The sequence below is a fragment of the Petromyzon marinus genome, chromosome 64 (assembly GCF_048934315.1).
Source record: "Petromyzon marinus isolate PM22_M1 ecotype Great Lakes invasive population chromosome 64, UKy_Petmar_22M1.pri1.0, whole genome shotgun sequence".
Lineage (NCBI taxonomy): Eukaryota > Metazoa > Chordata > Hyperoartia > Petromyzontiformes > Petromyzontidae > Petromyzon > Petromyzon marinus.
In genome coordinates this window covers 1,617,127-1,633,198 of record NC_133730.1, presented here as the reverse complement: position 1 = coordinate 1,633,198, position 16,072 = coordinate 1,617,127, and the positions used below count along the sequence as shown (strand labels likewise).

General features: G+C 49.9%; 1 protein-coding gene across 2 annotated transcripts in view; it reads right to left on the bottom strand.

The window, feature by feature from the left end:
• The window catches only part of MYO16 (myosin XVI), a 244,649-nt gene that overhangs the window by 36,613 nt on the left and 191,964 nt on the right, over positions 1-16,072 (bottom strand). For both annotated transcript variants that reach the window (XM_076054072.1, XM_032977714.2), the window contains exon 29: positions 438-534. In XM_076054072.1, the coding sequence (XP_075910187.1) occupies positions 438-534 (97 nt within the window). The remainder of the gene's footprint in view (positions 1-437; positions 535-16,072) is intronic.

Genomic DNA, 16,072 nt, shown 5'->3' with positions numbered 1-16,072 from the left:
GATGATCTGCGTGGTCACACACACCCCACGAGCCATGCGGCGTGGTGAGACGCTCATCCAGCAGTTGCTGTACATAGACATATGTATACATCCCCGTGAGAGACCAGCGCTGAGAAGGTGCAGTGAGCGTGTGTGCGTTAGTGCCATGTTGGCAGTGGTGACGTAGTGGTTAGCACACCGCACCGTGAACTCGGTGACCCGAGCTCCATTCCCGCTCATGCTCAATGGCAGTGGTGAATATTTGAACCAGTCATGGTTCTCCGCTAGGTCGGCTTAGTCTTAAACGAGAGAGGAAAGCAGCCGAGCATGGCGCTGGCCACCAACCCCGTCGTGCGCTGAGCACGGACTTGCCCCGGCATCCTGTTGAAGCTATATGGGGGATCTCTGTCTCTTGCGCCCTGCTGCCCGGTGGCCGTCGAGGGGTTAGAGCACCCTACCCTTCTGGCAGACGACCACCTTCCGCTGCAGCTGGTGGCAGATCTCGGCCAGCTGGTCTCCGTGCCAGTGCTTGAGCAGGACTCGTGAGGGACCCAACTAATGGAGACACACATACACACACAGACAAAGAGACAAAGCTCCTCCGTATAGCCTGAACATACTGTTGGGGCAAGTGCTGATGGTTACACGCCGCACCAGGTACCAACTTAAGGCTGAGTTGACCTAGCGAAGGACCAAAGCCAGTTCAAAAATTCGCCAACGATGTTCATCGCGAGCGGGAAATTGAACGTGGATTGTCGAGAGTTCGTAGCACGGTACGCTAACCGCTGCGGGACCGCTCCCCATAATGCAATCACACACACACGTATGCACACATCAGCAATCAAACGTAATTACATTGTGCCATGAGCAAATATGCACTGTAGGCAAGTATGGTAACACGCATTATTATTATTACTACCTAATGTGCAAAAAAATACAATCACCCTTAAGGCACGAACCCCAATTATATGCACCGAATAAATCAAATCAATCCGACATATGGAGAGGCTGTCACTTTGCATGCTCAATACATCAAAGGGCCATTCTAATGTGAAAAAGCGTGGCTTAAAACACAGTAAGTGGAATTAACGCACACGAGGGGCAACAAACAGCCTCCTGCCTGCGCCCGCGTCTCCAGCAAACGCGTGGCGGCCTCCCCCGCCCCCCCCCTCCCCCCCCCCCCCCCCACGATGGCCGCGGGTTCGATTGATCTACGATTCACACAAATGTTGCGTCTTGCACACCGCGGGATTGACGCGCCACGGTCCTTCTCAATTACGCCTCGTCCGTTATCACGTTGACGCGGAAGAAGCCGCGGGGATGATCGATTTAAGGTTCGCGCCGCGTGTGAACGATTGCGTTTGCCTGCAGTGGTGCTCGCTCGGTCGAGAGCGAAGGAGAGTTACATTTGCCCCCGTCTCTCGCGCATTTTTCAGCGGGATCGCACCGCGCGTTCGTCCGGACGTCCGACGTCATGTCGGAGGTTCCGTCGCACACCGCGCCGGACGACGCGCGGTGGCGCCGCTGATTTTGCTCCCATTTCTATTTTGCCTCCATCGCTGCACTTTACGCAACTTGTTTCACGATTTGTCATTTTGGCGACGCAGGTGGGTCACCCGTCATAAAGGTTTTTTGGGTTAGGTCGCGTGAATATATATGTGTCGTTAAACCCGCCACCACCAACTAGTAAAAGTTTGTCACGTAAACAAAACATGCCAATTAGTTACTAGCAAAGCACACCGGTGTGTTGTAGAGTAAATCCACTACAACATTTACAATTCGAGTACAGTAACGTTTCACCGGTAATTACACGCAGCCTGATCAGGCGACGGCCGGACTTGAGGGGAATTCCTCGTCCTGTTTGGGGGTCGTGATATTAATCTGGGCGGCCGCGGGAGTCCAATAGTGAAGCTCTGCAGTGAGTGGAGAACGCGGAGGCGGTTAAAAAAAACCCACGAGTTTAAAAACCCACGAGTTTAAAAACACACGAGTTTATAAACCCACGAGTTTAAGAACCCACGAGTTTAAAAATCTACGAGTTTAAAAACACACGAGTTTAAGAACCCACGAGTTTAAAAATCTACGAGTTTAAAAACACACGAGTTTAAGAACCCACGAGTTTAAAAATCTACGAGTTTAAAAACACGAGTTTAAGAACCCACGAGTTTAAAAATCTACGAGTTTAAAAACACACGAGTTTAAAAACCCACGAGTTTAAAAACACGAGTTTAAAAACCCACGAGTTTAAGAACCCACGAGTTTAAAAATCTACGAGTTTAAAAACACACGAGTTTAAGAACCCACGAGTTTAAAAATCTACGAGTTTAAAAACCCACGAGTTTAAAAACCCACGGTTTAAAACCACACGATGTCGTCGCTCTACGCAGCGCCACGTTCGTCTGGAGGAAAACAACCACGGGCCAACCCGAATGTGAAGTGACGACGTCTCAGCACGCGCAACGGGATGGCCGCGGGAAAGATGGAGCGAAGAAATCGGAATTCAATGGGGATTGAAATGAATGTCGTTTGTGAGGCACCGTGGGTAAACAGCGGTGCCCGCGTTGATGGGTTCAACGCACGTTTCCTTCACATGTCCATCTCTCCAAGCGCGGAAAAAAGTTATTCTTGCCAAATCCACTAGCCACACGGGAGTGGATAATTTTCTCATTTCAGTTGCATTTATTCAGGACAGGAAAACTCCGGACCGGGTTTCGACATGCAGTGTCTCCCCAGTGCCCATGTTAACAGGCCGAGTCCACTTAGTCGAGTGCCCACGCGCGGTTCAGATTATTGCCACTGATGTTGGCCATGAGCTGGATTCAAACTCGGGTCGCAGGTGTCGCATGGGGTCGTAGCGTAGCACGCTAACTGCTCCCAATTGCCGTGCTAATACACACGCACACTCACATATGCATTCATACAGACACGCAGAAATCACAATCAGGCAAACCCCACACACGTTGCAGACACACACACACACACACAACTCTCACACAAAGCATAACACTCACGCACAACACGAGAACAACAGAGAACCCTTGCGTTCCACCTTTCAGCGGAGCCAGATTTCCCCATAAATGCATTACGGAAGATAAGTGGATTTCCCCCCATCCACCGGTCATCATGGCGATGTCTCCCCTCTGTCAACGTCCTGCGCTCACTCACGCCCCAAACCTCGCGCGTCACACTTTGTTTTGACGGCTCAGTTAAGGAGACGCGGAAAGAATGGACTCGCTTTGTCCAGGGGGGTGAACTCGCGAACACCGAACAACCCGCACGACACCCTCCCCCGACGCAGGAGGTGAGCATCAGCACCGTCGTCCGACTGACGGAAGGCAGCGAGGACGCTGCAGTGATGCGGTGCGGTGCGGTGCGGACGCGATGCGCCACAAGCGACGCCGCAAAAGGAAATTGGATTCGCATTGCGATCGCTATTCTTTTTTTTATCAAAGTAACAAAAGAAATAATATCTATGGGATACCTTTTTTTGCCAGTATAAAAAATTATGAAAAATAAGAATAGGTTTTACCCTTATCTCGCAATAAAAGAGGTGTTCAGATGTTCAAAGACCAAAAATATATATTTTGCAAGGCATTAAGTCTGCATTAACGACACATACTTGTGGCAAAACAGGCAAACAAATGTGGTCTGATAATATATGCATTGTCTTTGGAACGGATTGGCCTACGTAATTACGGTCCCCTTGATGAATCCACGACCGAATGAAGGTCTCTTTGTTCTGGTAGTGTCAGCCGTGGAGATTATTTGACCGTACTCAACCACACCGGTTAGCGCGTGTTGGTATCCCAGGGCTTGCTCAGATGCCACTCGCCACTGATCTTAACCACGGTCCGGAATTACTCTCAGGACACCAGGTTTATTGCCGTCAGTTAAAACGACCGCTAAACCCCACACAATGGACATACTGCAATTACATTGTTATCGCTGGAAAAAAAAGTGAAAAATTATATTTAATTGTCCAGATTAATTTTAACGAGGCAATACAAAGTGTGAACAATATTTAATTGCCAAACACGTGACTGGAAAATGTTAACTTTAATTTTACCGTAAAACCAGCAGTGAAATCCTATTCCAGCAATGCCGGAAGTTCCACGCATATGCAGCGAAACGTCGGACATCGTTCTTAACAACGTTACGCGGTACGACCAAAACACACTTCTAAATAACGCTACACGGTACGACCTAAAAACACTTCTAAATAACGCTACACGGTACGACACTAACACACTTCTGAACAACGCTACGTGATATTACACTAACACACTTCTAAACCACGCTACACAGTATGAGACTAACACACTTCTGAACAACGCTACACGGCATGACGCTAACACACTTCTGAACAACGCTACACGGTATGACACTAACACACTTCTGAACACCGCTACACGGTATGACGCTAACACACTTCTGAACAACGCTACGTGATATTACACTAACACACTTCTGAACAACGCTACACGGTATGACGCTAACACACTTCTGAACAACGCTACACGGTATGAGACTAACACACTTCTGAACAACGCTACACGGTATGACGCTAACACACTTCTGAACAACGCTACACGGTATGACGCTAACACACTTCTGAACAACGCTACACGGTATGACACTAACACACTTCTGAACAACGCTACACGGTATGACGCTAACACACTTCTGAACAACGCTACACGGTATGACACTAACACACTTCTGAACAACGCCACACGGTATGACGCTAACGCACTTCTGAACAATGCTACATGTTATGACACTAACACACTACTGAACAACGCTACACGGTATGACGCTAACACACTTCTGAACAACGCTACGTGGTAACACCCAAGAAAATCAGAGAGCCGCACAGCAGCAGCACCACCATAGCACAAAACCTATGCAGTTGCAAAACCGAAAAAACCAAGAAAAATGTGCATGTATGTTGAACTTATTTTGCACCGCACGTAGTCAACCGTGCTAATCGGAGGCGCGGGGGAAGGACAACAGCCTAAACGCAATAACAAGCAGTTCTAAAGAAATGAGCTATCAATCAATAATGGGAAAAAACAAATTAAAATAGAGTGCAGTCTGTATAAGGAAGAATGTTATCAAATTGTCAGTCTGCCCTTGCCAAAGTAACCACCCCGGTGTGAGGGAGCTCTCTGGTGCTGGCATCAGCGGTGAGCTTGAGGGGAGAACAACAGCAGTCTTATGTGCGAGCTTGATGAACACATTCCAACAGCGATACATTCCGTGAAATTCAACGCAACGATGCCGGACCGTTGACAGCAGAGACACGACAATGGATACTGCCACACAAAAGCAAGTGCAACAGAAACAAACCCTAAATTTGAAACAAATTTAAAAAAAGCGCAGCGCCCCACGGGTGTTTTGGAACAGAGGACAAACAACTAACATAAATTATCCTTGGTTCATTCGGTAAAAAGTCACGTAGGTATAAAATAAAGTAAATTAAATCACGACGTTTCGATCGCAACACAAGCGACCGTCATCGGGTGGAACAGATAGAGCAGTTCTCCTGCTGTATCTCTTCCACCCACGTGACTTTACCGAAAGAACCAAAGAGTATGTATGGATCCCTGCAGTCACGAAAACTTCAAATCTAGATTGAACCAAAATAAAGGATTTAAAATTTTTCCGAGAGAAAAAAAATATATCTCTCATCCCACATACGAACACAAAAAAATATCACGTTATTGTCCGAGAGATCTGTCGATTAATTAATTTCAACGGAGTCGTTCACCATCTGCCCAAACGGAGAGCGATTAGCAAGTCAAAGCAGGGATCCGCGTTCCCAGCATGGAGCCCGAGAGCTCATCAATATTTCAAACGATCGCCGGTTTGAGAAAATGTGTGGCTTTCACACGGAAATGTTGGGTTTTTATGATGCAGTAACACGAGGTGGCTGCGAGGCTAATGACACCGACGTGAGAGCACTCGAAGAGCCCGGGGATTGAGTCCCGGTTCACTCGCCCGAGAGACAAAATCGGATTCTCGTGTGTGTGGAGTTTTTATGGCCTATTTGCGGCCACCAATTACTGAACAACCCAAAGGCCCCCCCCTCCTGCCACCCCAATCCAAAAATGACAACGGATTGTTTTATCTACTCTATCCGAGTTAGCCTTGTGTGAATGCTACAGTGAGGGAAAAAAGTATTTGATCCCCTGCTGATTTTGTACGTTTGCCCACTGACATAGAAATTATCAGTCTATAATTTTAATGGTAGGTTTATTTGAACAGTGAGAGACAGAATAACAATAACGAAACCCAGAAAAACGCATGTCAAAAATGTTATAAATTGATTTGCATTTGAATGAGGGAAATAAGTATTTGACCCCCTCTCAATCAGAAAGATTTCTGGCTCCCAGGTGTCTTTTATACAGGTAACGAGCTGAGATTAGAAGCACACTCTTAAAGGGAGTGCTCCTAATCTCAGCTTGTTACCTGTATAAAAGACACCTGTCCACAGAAGCAATCAATCAATCAGATTCCAAACTTTCCACCATGGCCAAGACCAAAGAGCTCTCCAAGGATGTCAGGGACAAGATTGTAGACCTACACAAGGCTGGAATGGGCTACAAGACCATTGCCAAGCAGCTTGGTGAGAAGGTGACAACAGTTGGTGCGATTATTCGCAAATGGAAGAAACACAAAAGAACTGTCAATCTCCCTCGGCCTGGGGCTCCATGCAAGATCTCACCTCGTGGAGTTGCAATGATCATGAGAACGGTGAGGAATCAGCCCAGAACTACACGGGAGGATCTTGTCAATGATCTCAAGGCAGCTGGGACCATAGTCACCAAGAAAACAATTGGTAACACACTACGCCGTGAAGGGCTGAAATCCTGCAGCGCCCGCAAGGTCCTCCTGCTCAAGAAAGCACATATACATGCCCGTCTGAAGTTTTCCAATGAACATTTGAATGATTCAGAGGACAACTGGGTGAAAGTGTTGTGGTCAGATGAGACCAAAATGGAGCTCTTTGGCATCAACTCAACTCGCTGTGTTTCGGAGGAGGAGGAATGCTGCCTTTGACCCCAAGAACACCATCCCCACAGTCAAACATGGAGGTGGAAACATTATGCTTTGGGGGTGTTTTTCTGCTAAGGGGACAGGACAACTTCACCGCATCAAAGGGACGATGGACGGGGCCATGTACCGTCAAATCTTGGGTGAGAATCTCCTTCCCTCAGCCAGGGCATTGAAAATGGGTCGTGGATGGGTATTCCAGCATAGCAATGACCCAAAACACACGGCCAAGGCAACAAAAGAGTGGCTCAAGAAGAAGGACATTAAGGTCCTGGAGAGGCCTAACCAGTCTCCAGACCTTAATCCCATGGAAAATCTGTGGAGGGAGCTGAAGGTTCGAGTTGCCAAACGTCAGCCTCGCAACCTTAATGACTTGGAGAAGGTCTGCAAATAAGAGTGGGACAAAATCCCTCCTGAGATGTGTGCAAACCTGGTGGCCAACTACAAGAAACGTCTGACCTCTCTGATTACCAACAAGGGTTTTGCCACCAAGTACTAAGTCATGTTTTGCAGAGGGGTCAAGTACTTATTTCCCTCATTAAAATGTAAATCAATTTATAACATTTTTGACATGCGTTTTTCTGGATTTTTGTTGTTATTCTGTCTCTCACCATTCAAATAAACCTGCCATTAAAATTAAAGACTGATAATTTCTTTATCAGTGGGCAAACGTGCACCATCAGCAGGGGATCAAATACTTTTTTCCCTCACTGTATATATCGTTGACATGCATGGTAAACATTTTAAGAGAAGTAACACGTGCATCTGCACACAGAAAAATGAGTGTAGGCTAGAGCAGTGTACTTCATTGCACTGGCGGCCCCTGGTGGCCTTTATAGCGGCCCCTGACGTGCGGCCCCTGATAATACACAAAGAGTGACAACACCACCCCATCATCATCGTCATCGTGTTGTTGTCAAACCGTCAAATGGTTTCAAACGGTGTGGCGGCCCTCCCACTGATGATGTCTTATCGGCGAGAGCGCCCCCCCTCTGAAAATGAGTGAAGAACACTTGGCTGGGCGGTGGCTGCTCGAGATAGACCCATTGCAATGGAGGCCATATGCGGCACTTGGTGGTGGACATGGCAGTGTTTTTAGTCTTAAGTCTACTCGACGAACCTTACGACTCATTATTGGGTTTTTTGGCCGGTTTAGGTCATGTAAAAAGAAAAAGTTCCCGATCAAAAAAACCACCACCAATTATGAATCATAATATTGGCCGTAAAAAAAAAACTACCGTGTTTAAGTTAACTGTTGAATGTTAATCAAGCCTGAGTCTGTGTGTGTTTGACCGAGTCTAGTGTTGAGTGATTATTTCTAAATGTAATGACGAAGTAAAAAAAAATCCAAAGACTCTTCGGCAATCTCAAAGGTTTCCTTGGCCAGGCCCAGCCCATTTTAGCCTCAAATTCTCACGGTGTAAAAGACCCATTTGAACTTCTGGTATTTACATTCTGACCGAGCTCACACCAATTCCTCATGGCGGGTGCGGGTGAACGCAGGCCTGCGGCGACAGTCGGCCGCGCGACAATCGCTTCCTGCGGCGCGCGTTCACGCGGTACGCTCCCTGGCCCCACGGCAGGCACCAGCGACCTGCGGGCTCGTACCCCACGATCCTCCTCCATTGACTCACGGCTGCCTGCCGATCCGTGCCCTCGCAGCCCACTGCGCCCCCCACCACCAAAACCCCCAAAGTGCTCTCAGCCCCCGCCCCCCCCCCCCCATTCAACCTTCGCTCAGCAGTCCGAGGTCACGCTGTTCTCTAAGTCCTCGAGCCCAGTGGTCCAGCCATCTGTGCCGTCCACTCCCTAGCCCTGTTTAAAGTGCAGGCTAAAAGACCGTCACGCTTTCCACTGGGTTTTCATACTTCAATATGAAAGGCACTTCATAAAATAGCGGTTGTTATTGTTGTTACTATGAACGACCGACTATCATTCTCACCGTAAACGTGTAGTCGATAAGAGTGCAACAAGTTTCTAGGATTGCGCGAGGTTATTGTATGAGCTTGACAGGAAAAGAGATGATGGGAGGGAATTCCAAAGTGGAGTGGTGCGAGGGAAGAAGCGGCAAGAGAAGTGTGGTGAGCAGCGGTGCGGTGGTTGAACGCGGTGCGGATGAGACTCTGGTAGACCGAACGTTCAACATGTGTGGGGCAATCAGTGAGCCTTGAGATGCTTGGTCAGTGAATGTTCCATTGGATTAGGGGGCGCCTGTCACATAACGCAGCAACGCAGCGCTACGGGCCCAGAGCGCTACAACCCAGCGCTCACGAGTCCGGACACCACGCGGTCCAGCGCACACCAGCAGCGTAACACGGGAGCTTGTAGACGGATATGCACACGATGGAATGGAAACTAAAACTACAAAAAAAAACAGTCAACTCTTTGGTTCTTTCGGTAAAGTCACGTAGGTGGAAATAATCTAAAATAAATCACGACGTTTCGAACGCAACGCAAGCGCCCGTCTGCGGGTGAAAATCGCGACAGCTGCGATGTCTGCTGCGAGAAGCACGATGTCTGCTCCCTTGTGAAGAGAAGCTGTTACCAGCAAGAGTTATATACGTTTTGAGAACAAGTCAACTCCACTTCACGAAAAACCGGAACTGTGTAGTAGTCTGCTTTGGCGCCACGCTTTGTCGCAATCCCTTCTCTTACCGCTACCCCACAACGCATGGTGGGACTGCAAACCGCTCCAGAACACCTTCGCCGACGGTGCGACGCACCCGGTCTTTAACAGGCTACGGCAGATGGCACGCTTTGGTGAATTTCCTCGCATAAATCGTCTGCCAGCTGTAGCAATTGAACCATCACACCACCCAGCTCTTCCATTGCTCAGACTTACGGTTTTCGCATGTGTTCTCACCTGGATATGAATTAATATAATAAAAAAACTGCAGAGTGCGCGCGCCGATTTACTAACCTCAGTAGCCATCTAACCGTATAGAAAAAAGCGTGACACAATGCCGCGCATAACTCCGCTGGCATGTGTTAAAATACAACGCTTATGTCTGCCCTGTTTAATTAAAATTCCACTGCGAGCAGGGGGTTATCTCTTTTCGAGGAAATCTGCACAAAGCAAGCGTGGATTCAATAATGACATTAACAGGATTTCTAAGCCAAGGTCATACACACATTTCGTCTTTTGTTCTTTCCTGTAAAAAAAAAATACAACCGATACACGGGGGATTCTTTCATCAACCTCTAAGTGACCTCCAAAGCGGCGACAATCACATTTACATACGCGCGTATTTTCAAACGCAGGCGTGCGCGCGCGTACAAGAACACAAAGACACAAAGACAAAGATCCCCCGTGAAGCCTACACATGCTGTCGGAGCAAGTGCAGCGAGCGAGTGGCACCAAGGAATGCCAGGGCGGCACGCGAGGGGGTGGCGTGGCCAACACCACACGCAGCCGCCATCGTCTCTGCAGCGCCGATGTCTACACGCACCGCACTCAATACATATTTAAGGCCGAGTCGATCTAGGGGAGGTACAGAACCAGGTCAGATATTCGCCCAGCGATGTTGACCGCGTGCGGAAATTGAAAATCGCGCCGGGCCGGGTCCTCATCACGGTGCGCTAACCGTGATGATGACCGCTCCCTAGAAAGGACACACACACACACACACGCGCGCGCGCGCGAAGCACACTCAACATTACCAACACGGGCAGACTTCTAGTGTCACAGTGCAACCCCGACATGGTGGCGCCGCTTCCCGGGAGGAGCTGGCGCTGGCAGCGGCAGCAGGCGAGCGAGCGAGCGAGCGTGGATCACCAACACCCACGCCGGCGAGCGGCGATTGCCCTCGCAGCAGTCAATCCGGCGGCGATGCCGGCAGCCACCAATACACCGTCCCTAGTATCCGAGCACGGCGCGGCAAGCCATACAACCCATCGAAATACCTTCCGGGCTCGTTTTATTTAATGCAACAAAAAAAACACGAGTTAAAAACATATATTTTTTTGCTTGCTCCTGCGAAATATGAAAAAATAAATGGCTTCTGCGCGTGCGTGTGCGTGCCTACGCGGTCTCAGATCGCCGGGCCGCCGCTTCTATCGCGATCTCGCGCGTCGCTCCTTCCTCCCCGCCCGGCGCGCTGCAAAGTAATTTTATCAAGGCACAGGTGCGTGCGATTTGCTGCGATGAAGAAGGCAGGGCTGGCGCGTCGCCGCCGCCACACAGGCGCTGGGGGTGGGGGGGCGCAGGGAAGGCTCATTGCACGGGGGGGGGGGGGGGATGCGTGGGGATCGGAGCGAACTCCTCTCGCCGCCACCGCCCGAAGCGTTTGGCACCCTTAGCGGCGAGCGGGAAGCCGGAGGGAGCCGAGGGCGCGTGGGCACCTCGAAGAGAGGGGAGGAAATCGCACCCGGAGGAGCGGTCTCGTCTCCGTCCCAAGCACGGTGCTTGGAACGGAGACGTCAATGGAGTCCGAGTGTGGGTGTGCGTGATGAACGTGCGCGCGATCGTCAATGACACCGCCCCAAAGAGGAATAATTATCCCGTATTCCCCGGACTGTTGGGGGTGCTGATTGTAACCCAGTAGGTGTGTGCGTGCGTGACCAGGTTTGTATAGATCACGGTGGCTAGATGTTAACTACCTCGCCTGGTGTACATGAGGTCGTGGGTTTGATCCCGACCATTATGCCTTTAGATTTGGAGTTTCCGTGTCATCTCAGTGGTGTTGTAGATTTTCCTCCGGCTCCTTTGATTTTCCCCTCCAGATTTCGAAACGTGCGTTTAGAGTATGTGGCCGCTATAAACTCCCACGCGATAAGCCACTTCGCTGAGCCACCGTTTGTGGTCAGGTCGCTTCTGAAAAAGAGCTACGTAGCTCAGTGGGCCTTACCTGGTAAAATCAAAATAAAACTTGGAACTTTTTTGACAACGGACGCGGGTTTGATCCCCACTCTGTCCCCTGCACCGGGGGATTACTGAAGCAACGTACATTACGCATGTGCATTATGCGAGCCCTTTGAACTTGTCCTTCCTGTCTATGCACATGCATAATGTACGCATGTTTTCCAATCCTGCATTGTGCAATGGCTTCCTATTATCTGCAATTTTTGGTTGTTGATAAGTGGAGTAACATTGGGAAACGTATCCTATCATACGCGGGTCTTGATTGGCCATTTCCCGAACTCCCAACACGCCCTGCAGAAAATTCCATCGCAACTCCTGTTATGTGTCACATTTTCTTATTGCGCGTAAGTGGAGGCCATCTGGAAAAATTCATCATATTTTCAGTTCACCCACAAACAAGCGGCGTGAATTCGTCGATATGAGGATCCCCAATGTCCATCCCCCCGCATTGCCGCGGACAGCACACACCTGGTCTTTTCTGCAGCCTCGGTAGGCACCGCTGAATGAAGACGCAGGCTCAATATACACAATAGTCCCTTCGTGCGGCCAATGGCAAGTGGCCTGACATCATCAAACCATTATGTCCGTGGAATGTCTTTCGCAAAGTACGTAGTCAAACCGTGCTAATCGGAGGGGCGAAATAATAGTCGAGAACCCGCTTTGAATAGCCCAGAATTGAACCCGGAACCTCGGAGGTGTTATGAATGAGTCCTATAAATTATGGCAGCAAGAGCAGTTTGCGTGAATGCTCTCGCAAGAGGTCACGCGTTTGGGGCAAAGCTCCTTTCGCTGACCATGCACGATGAATGAATGCATTAACCTCCAGTCTCCCCGGCCACCGCTTGCATTGTCCATCTCGATGTGCCCTTGAGGACGAATGAACGAACGAGTGAATGAACGAACAAATCAAGAGGCGCAAGAGCCGCCGGCGGCGGTGTGGCCAGCGAGGGTGCCCCGGGTCCCCCGAGGCTGCGCGTTGCGCGAGCCCCAGCCTCGCCGCTCCCCGGCCCGCGCGACGCAACGACAGCTGGGAGCGGCCGGCGGCTGTAGTCAGCTCCGGCCGTGCGACCGCGGCTGCTCACCGGCATGCAATGGCCTCACCGGCATGCAGTGGCCTCACCGGCATGCAGTGGCCTCGCCGCCCGCAGCGGTCAGCGCAGGAGACGCGGACGGCATCGCCGCCGCTAAGCGGTTCTTCGTGTTGTGAAACGGGCATACAAACTCGACTGCAGAGAGAGGGTGCTGCTACGGTGAAATCAGTCAGCGTCGATGGACTTGCAGTGGGAAAGTTTCTTAAATCCAATCCCACCCCCCAGCTCACCCCCCTGTCCAACCCAGCAGTGTGCGTGGGTACACCACAGTTAGGCGCGTGTGGTGGGGCAAAGTGTGGGTACTGCCACCTATTCTAAGATGTCTGGCCAGCATGGAAGAGTAGGCCAAATACAACTTCACAGGGGCTCTCTGGAGCTCCCCCTAATCGATGCCCTTCCGCAAGCAGCGGAGTGAGTGAGCAATTGCAGGGGCTGCACCTTTTGCCTTCACCTCGGACGCCATGTGAAATGACTGGCTGTTGTAGAAATGTTCATATCTTGAGAATGTAAAAAAAAAGTACTACGACAATGATGATGTCATCATAGCGTGTACGACCTTTTTACACCGTGCAGATTAAGCGTGCTTCTCCCCGGTGTCATGAGCAGTCATCGTTCGTGCGCTGACAGTAAGTTATTATATCCCAAAAGAATGACCACCTGCGGTCATGTGCTTTTGTTATAAACACCACATCTGATTTTCCCCAGCAGTCTCCGATCCAGCGACTAAACCGGGCACAAGCGTCACCGTGGGCTCCCGAGATTCGGCGCCTTCAGGCTGATCTCGTTAGAGGCAACACACGGCTCATTCCAGAGTCCCCTGCAAACGTCACCGCGCTCGCGGCAATCATTCCCGGCGAGGTGGAACGACAGACGACATTCGCTCCAGCAGCGGGATGACGCAGGAGGCCCCGTGGCTCATGCACGGCCCAGCGAACGCAGGGAGCAGCCCAGGGAGGCGGTGGAGGGGGGGGGGCAAACGGGAGGCCCTTTTTTTTCCCCGACGCAGCGCGAAAACCCAGGGGGGTTGCTGCCTCTGATTTCAAATTCTTTTCACCAAGCGGTTGCCATTGATTCCGCGCGCGTGTGTGTGCGTGTGTGTTTGCGTGTGTTTGCGTGTGTGCGAGTGCGTGCGTGTGTGCGTATTTTGGGGAGCGCCTTCATAGGTGCTCGCTAACAGCACTTGCCCCAACAGTCTATTGTTAAGGCTGAAAGAGGGGTTATTTGTCTCTGTCGTTGTGCCGTGCAAGCCTGTTATGCACACGGCAGTTACACCGACAGCGATTGTGGAGATACGCTCGGCCGTGTATGGGTCAGCTGAGGCAGCAGCCCACAAGGACAGCACGCTATTGATACACGTCTTTTGTTAATGATAACTTTTGGGTGAATTAGATGCAAAAAAATATGAGCATTGAGGCGGTGCTCGTCTCCTTCTCGCAGTCCTTAGCCAGTAATGTAAATTCCACATTACTATGGCAGAGGCGAGTCCAACCACAGGGCACGCGCTGTTGATTTTCCACAAAGTGGCGCTCATTTGATCGATCCCGGGATGAGGCGATGATGCCGCTGAGTCAACCCCCAAACCGAGATTTGAACCCGCAACCTTTCCCATTGCGAGCCGCTCGCTCGAACGCTGAGCCACGTGGCTGGTCGAGCGACCCGACTGGAAACGATAATTAGTGAGGATGTGAATCGACCAGGTTTAGTCGTGCATAACGTCATGGAAATATTGTGCATGACAACTATAAAATGGAAGGAACGCTCAAAGTAAGTAAAGCAGAAGCTTCAACAGTTAGCGGGTTGGGGGAGCAACCGTTGTTGTGCAATATGTATATTTGCGGTGACCGTTAAACACGAAGGTTAATCGACAAACTTTTTATATTCGATAACAAAGAAAGAGAATCCAAGATGCAGTCAACAATGCACAGAGCAATTTCGGGCCAGGCGTGAGGCTAAATTCAGTGGAAGATTTTACCCGGCGAGTTGAGGTTTGGAGAAGGTGTGTACATAGCAGAATGTGACTGAATGCTGATGGACATCAACAACAAGAGCTTTATAATTCATGGATATTTATGGGTAAAACACGATTTAATTGAGTGAAGATATCTGCATTCATGGATATATTATATTAAATTTATGCTATGCAATGTATCCAAAATACATCACCAGTGCATTAAGAGCCCTATCCCAAGATCATTAAAATGACTTTTTCCATCTAACCATATTCTGAGTAATATCCAAAATCAAGTGAATATATATTTTTAAATATAGAAAATAAAAGTGTACTCGTGCTCGAATACCTGTGCAGCGGAATCTTATTTATATTGGTGGCCCACAGAGCCAGTGGTGGCAATTCCACATTTCTATGGTGAAGTCATAGAAATGTGGATAACCGCCAGTGACGTCTCACACTGCCGTACTCGCTTTGTGAACCCCGTTCGGAATGATGAGCCGAGTCGACCCCCTACAGGGATTTTAACTTCTACCCCACCAAATGTGGGTTGAGTACTCTGTTATAATGCGCATACAAGACACAATATAACAAAGCTCACTCGCCTCACCATTCGCACTCTTCGGTTGCGTGAGCTAACACGCCGGGCACAGGCACATCACGGAGGGGGCAGCCGAGACGAAGTGAGCGCGATGCTGCGGTGAACAGTGGGCGAGATGCTGTGAGTGATGCTGTGCGTGATGATGCATGTCAGGGGTAGAATATCAGTCTGCCGTGCGGCATTACATTGAGCGGTGCCGCTTTGTTCGACGGGGTCTGTGATACTGCCGTGCGAAGCTGCAAGTCGGCGATCTGTGATTGATGCTGTGCTGTGATGTTGCGCGCGTGATGATGCTGCCGTGTGGGATGATGCACGTGAGTAACGAAGCGTGCAAGTGAAGCCGTGTGTGATGCTGTGTAACCCTGCATTCGGTAACCTGTGTGATGCTCTGTGTGATGCTGCTGCGCGTGTGGCATTGTGTGATGATGCTTAGCTGTGATGCTAATAATATGAAGAACTTGTAACGCGCTGCCGCTGTATGGTGCTCACTCGCTTCTCGTAGACTCAAAGGTACGAGGAACCACAGACAAGTAAGA